The 5,955-nt window shown below is 36.3% G+C and overlaps 1 protein-coding gene and 1 pseudogene across 1 annotated transcript in view; both read left to right on the plus strand.

The window, feature by feature from the left end:
- Nucleotides 1-1,710: 1,710 nt before the first annotated feature.
- LOC107744634 (uncharacterized) lies at nt 1,711-2,798 on the plus strand (annotated as a pseudogene).
- Nucleotides 2,799-3,698: 900 nt separating this feature from the next.
- Nucleotides 3,699-5,955, plus strand: part of LOC107744619 (protein BTG3-like) — a 9,716-nt gene continuing 7,459 nt past the window's right edge. Inside the window, exons 1-2 of the mRNA XM_016558408.1 lie at nt 3,699-3,792; nt 5,207-5,413. Of these exons, the coding sequence (XP_016413894.1) occupies nt 5,241-5,413 (173 nt within the window). The 5' untranslated portion in view covers nt 3,699-3,792; nt 5,207-5,240. The remainder of the gene's footprint in view (nt 3,793-5,206; nt 5,414-5,955) is intronic.

Here is a 5,955-nt window from a genome sequence, read left to right on the forward strand (position 1 = left end):
TGTAGCAGCTTTGAAAGTCAGTGGGTGATTTTTTTTCTTCTCTAAAACGTGACTTTTTTTCCTTTTTTTAGACAGCCTATCAGTAGTCATTCTTGTAGGGTTATGTGAACGGATTTTCCAGCATTTTTTGAACACTGACCAGTTGCAAATGTGATATTTATTTACAACAATTTAATAAGAAGAAATTAGTATTGTGGTATATATTAGACAGAATATTGTCTGATTTTGCAAAATTGTGTAAACAAAAATATTACCTGCAGACGAACTGCTGTGCATCTCCTAACAAAACACAATAGGCATTTGACAAGAAGCAGCCTGAGATGGGAAGCAACGAATACTTCGTTACTGTATAGTAGATTTTTCTGGTATCAGTACTTTACTTCACTATTTATTTTTCTGACAACTTTTTACTTTCACTCCTTACATTTTTACAGAAATATCTGTCATTTCTACTTCTTACATTTTCAAACCAGGCTCGTTACTTTAGTTTTAATCTGTATTTTCGTCATTCGATAATAAATCTCTAATAAATCATGAATCGGTTAGTCTTGACTGGCATAGCTCCGATTCGGCTCTCGCGCACTCCGCGCCTCCGCCAAAAGGGTTTGATCAGAGTAACCAGTGCGAGAAACACGAGAATGGAGGAACAGAGAGAGGCAAAACTACTGATCTGTTCAGGACTTAAAGTGCAGGTCAGTTTCATTTGTAAATAGGCTACTGTAGTTTTGTCTTTGTTTACTTAGTTAAAGGCACAATATGTAAGAATTTTTTATTAAAATATCCAAAAACCACTAGAACAGTGTTATATATTTTGCTGCCTTTTGTACTTACATTATCCCAAATGTTTTGAAGAATGTTTCAATCCAGAAAAATAAGCAGTTTTAACTAGTGACACGAATCGTGTCCATAATGTCATTGTGTCGCCTGCCAATGACGTCATAACCCCTCGATTTCCGGTTTTGTTTTGTAGAAAACATGGAAACACCAAAGACGCATTAATATGTTGTGCGTTTTAATAGACCGGTGATGACCGCACAGAGTAGCATTATAACAGAACTTTCAAATGTATCTAGTATGATAAAACAGCGCTGCTTTTTCCCCCCACCGATGACCTGAGCGGAAGAGGTCGACTGTGGCATAATAAAAGCTCCGCTGCTTTCGAGCCGTGTGTCACGCTCGTTCAGCGGCCTCGTTTCGCTCTGACGGCTTTCAGCCTCTCCCTGCTTCATTCTACTACATTAATAAATCATTAGCTCATCCATGAACATGATTTCTGCCCGAGTCCCGTCGGATTGCATCGGCTGTGGGGATGAAGACGACAACTCCTATAATTCCACACTCAGTTATGGCGTCATCAAACTACGCCTTTGTTTCTTTGTTTATTTTGAATACGCGCCCTCTGTTATATATAAAATAACCGCTGAAGTGTATAACTGAGAGTTCGGCTTGGCAAGCAGATTCATATTGTGCTAGTTTCATGTATTTTGTATCCTCTCGTTTTTTTTCTTTTAACATGAAATATTGATTTGAACTGAAATTACTTGGTCTATTTAACTAAACACCCATGCAATAAGTGAAATAATGTACAGCTAGTCATTATCTCAGAACAAACCACAACAAAATATCTATACAAATATGCATCACTATATTCTCCACTGACTTCTCTTTCTGTTCTCAATAGATATTATCAAAGTGTAACGCTGTGACCATATGTGCGTGGATGCTGCTTTCTTCGTTTCCTGGTAATGATTATGCACTTCTGTTCGAATTTTAAGCACAGATTATAATCATTGGAAAATCACTGAATCAAATCTTCATACTATGATGCATCAATTATTGGCTGTCCTGTCTTTTTCAGTTGTTATAACTGGACATGCATTATTTAACAGCACCTCAGTTCAAACTGTTCATCGAGGAATGTCAGTCAATATCAGCTGTAAATAAACCATCAAATGACAGTGAAAGTTTCATAGTGGAACTGCAAACTAATAGTAAATTGTGCTCAGTAATGAAAGTGAAAAATTCATGGATAAAACACCTATGTAGAAATCACTGTAGATTCATTTGGATTCTAGAAACTGTGCAAATGGTATTTGAGGTATCAAATCTGCAGATAAATGATACTGGAACATACAAATGTGTTGGTATGACAAGATTCATACCACCTCCTTCTGTGATTTTGAGAGAAGAAAGAACGTTTGTCCAAGTGATTGGTAAGTTTATTATGATTAAAAACAGAAATCACAATGACAAGTGATTTTAGCATACATTGTAAACAGTGTATCATGCGTAGTGTGCTCTTGATAAATGAGCATTTTATTATAACTGTCTTATATTTCTTTTAGTACAACCCACTGTGTCTCTGTCACATGAAAGAGTATTGGGTGGATTTCCCATGATGCTTTGCTGCTCTGAGGGGTTTTACCCTTCCGCTCAGACCAGATGTGGATTAGAAATGGAGAATTTCAGAACTCCTCTCTCACATACAGTATTAACAAAACCAACCCAGATAGATCATTCTCCCTCCATTCATACCTGAATATATCTGACTGTGTGAACTACTCGTGTTGGGTTAACCACTCATCCCTGAGCCAACCAACAGTACTCCACATGACTCCTACTGAATGTTATGAGAAAAGAGACAGATTTAGAGGTATTATAATTTACATAAATACACCTGTTCATTCAGCATAGAAACATCAGAATACAGATTGACCCTTCAATTGACCCTTATAGGTTATAATATTCAGATAGATTTGTTCATCTCTGCACTGCTAACTCCTGTCAACAGCCTGTGAGGGTCATTGTCACATCTGAGCTTATTCTCTCATTCTGAACTCTGAGTGAGGTTCTGTATTCAGTACTGAGAGATCGTCATCCTTCATGCAGCAACAATTATTCAAGTGAGACATGTACCAGTAACTAAAAAAAAAAAGAAAAGACAATAATAATCATCAGATTTCCCTCATATAATCATGAATCATAGTATGTTTAGCTAATTCAGAATATACTGGTGTTTTCAGTTTTAATGTAGTCTAGGTTGTGACATTATTTTATCCTTGTGATAGTGTATGAAGTGCTACCCATGTTTTTAACACATTTATTGAAGTGAGAGTAGATTCATCCTGATAGGTATTTCCTGTTGACAAAGATGTGTGCAGCTCAGTTCAGCACATTTATTATGACTAGTGTATACCCTGATAGATATTTCCTGCTGACAAGATGTGCCGCTCGTGTTGAAATTGATAAGTCAAATTTTCACAACACTGACACTCTATCACAAGTTCACGAGTTTATCAATTCATCAAGCCAGTGTAACCTGCTTGCCTGCAAAACACCGCTTTTCAAGCCAGAGGGCGCCACTGTCCTATTTCTAAAAATGCCTTAGTCTAGTGCGCCCCCAGCCTTTACTTTATCATTAATTTTCCAAAATAAAAAAATAAAAAACATTCTCCCCGAATGACCACGGGCCCATAACCCTTGTATTTCACGTTTGCTGAACGGTATGTTTATTTTGATTAATTGTTGTTTGGTAAAATCTACGGAGTAAAACACTTCCATCCTATATTTATTTATGTGTGTGCTCTTCTACCCATAAACATAATAAATGCTTTTTTATTTTACTTTTTAAATTTACTTTTTTATGTACAATGAATCTTTCGCTTCACGAATCATTTCCTTTGAGCATGCGCACAAGACAAAGTCACGTCACACGCATTCGCGCGGAGCAGATCTGGAGGTGTGTGCGCTAGGCAGCAGGAGTTGTCCACATGTGGATGAAAGGAAAACACGGTCAGTATATGTCTTGTTTGTAGTGATATAGCGAGCTCGTTTAAACTAATATAGTTTTTATAAGCAACAGATATTAAATTAAAAACAATTTGAAACTAATGGTTGTAAAGGAAACGGTCAGAAAAGCCAACCGAAAATGAAATCGAGGCCACGTTAACTTCGTCTAGGCTACAGCTAGCTAGTTTCGGTTTGTGATAATTATTTCAATATTTTTTTAAACTGAAATACGTGGAAATGTAAACATTGAGTATAGTTTTAATATACGGCATTTAAACAAGGCCGTCGTTAGCTCGTGTTGCTTACGTTCAGTTGGGCAACCTAATTTTTCCAGTTTGACTACGTTAACGTTAACTGACCAAATAAACTTTTGTACATATATAAAGAGCAATAATCATCAATACTCTTAAAAATATATGAATAAACAAAATTGTATTTTATTTTTTATTTTTTTGGACCTTTTTCAGCCGCAAGTGCTCTAAAAAAAATTGTAGGTTAAACTACAACGTAGAATTTCAAAATTATGAAATAATTATTAACACGTAATGTAGTTTAGGAAATTAAAAACGAGTTTTTTATGTACTTGTGCTGTTATAGACTGCTAACGTTACTTGTTATGGTCTTGTTTTTCAAACGGTCATGATGTAATCAGCGCGCCATCCTGCTGTGCTGTCCCTCCGTCTGACCGCCCAGCTTTGTGTTAATCACTTGATGTAGTGCACACTAACGTTAGGTGTAGTATCCATAGACGGCCAAGATCTTAGGAGCTTATGTTTCTGGTGTATGATGTTTTCGAATTTGATGGGTTGATGGTTTAGAAAGAAACCTGTTCTGAACTTCAAAAAAATATGAAGCAGATCATTAATAATATTAGTTTTAGTAGTAGTAATAATAAAATATATGAATGTGTTGAGAATTAATTTTTATTATTTAATAAATTAAGAAATGAATTTGCTTTAACAATTTGCATTTAGGCTAAAATATTTGTAGTCGGGTACGATTTTACGTTTTCGTTTTAAATGAGTCTTCTGCTCATCAAGGCTGCATTTATTTGACCAAAATTACAGTAGAAACAGTAATATTACAATTTAAAATAGCTGTTTTCTATTTTAATCCATTTAAAATGTAATTTATTCCTGTGATGGCAAAGCTGAATTTTCAGTAGCCATTACTCCAGTCTTCAGTGTCACCTGATCCTTCAGAAATCATTATAATATGCTGATTTCCTGTTCAACAGACATTTATTGGTATTATCAATGTTGAAAACAGTTGTTTTGCTTAATATGTTTGTGGAACATGTGAGGACACATTTTCAGGATTCTTTAATGAACATGAACATTCTTTAATGAACATATTGAATTAACATCACAGGGTCTTGTTGTGGTATTTGTACTCATAAAAGTCTCTGTATTCACAGAAGTTGGACCTGAATTTCAGATGAACAGCTAACAATGAAGAAAGAAATAGCAGCGGTGGTATTTTTCCTAAAGCGGCTGATAAAGAAGGCTGAGAAGTTGTATGCCGAAAAGTTGGACCTGTTTGTGGAGCGGTTAACGGTAGCATTACAGGAAAAGTACAAGGGTCACTGGTATCCAGACAACCCCAGCAAGGGCCAAGCATTCAGGTACAGCACTCTGATAAGCAGTAGTGTTCATTGACACTCTAATGACATTAAAGGGGTCATATGATGTTGCTAAAAAGAACATTATTTTGTGTATTTGGTGTAATGAAATGTGTTTATGCGTTTTAAGGTTAAAAAACACATTATTTTCCACATACTGTACATTATTGTTTCTCCTCTATGCCCTGCCTTTCTGAAACGCGGCGATTTTTACAAAACTCATCGGTCTGAAAAGCGAGTGTGCTCTGATTGGCCAGCTCTCCAGTGCGATGTGATTGGCCGAATACCTCAAGCGTGTGACGGAAATGTTACACCCCCTTACCATATTGTGATGCCGTGTCCCGGAGCGACGTGACAAAACCAATAAAACCCATTACAAACGAGGCATTTGTGGCATCCAGTGGGGACATAATTACTGATTATAATAACTTGTACTGTCTTTTTATGCGCTGCGTTGCATCGCGCCGTGTGAACATAAAACCATGTTTGCATATGTGATCAGGAAAATGACAAACAACAAGCGCTACTCTACACTGCTAAAAACT

This window comes from Sinocyclocheilus rhinocerous, unplaced genomic scaffold, assembly GCF_001515625.1.
Source record: "Sinocyclocheilus rhinocerous isolate Xijiao unplaced genomic scaffold, SAMN03320098_v1.1 scaffold767, whole genome shotgun sequence".
NCBI classification, from domain to species: Eukaryota; Metazoa; Chordata; class Actinopteri; order Cypriniformes; family Cyprinidae; genus Sinocyclocheilus; species Sinocyclocheilus rhinocerous.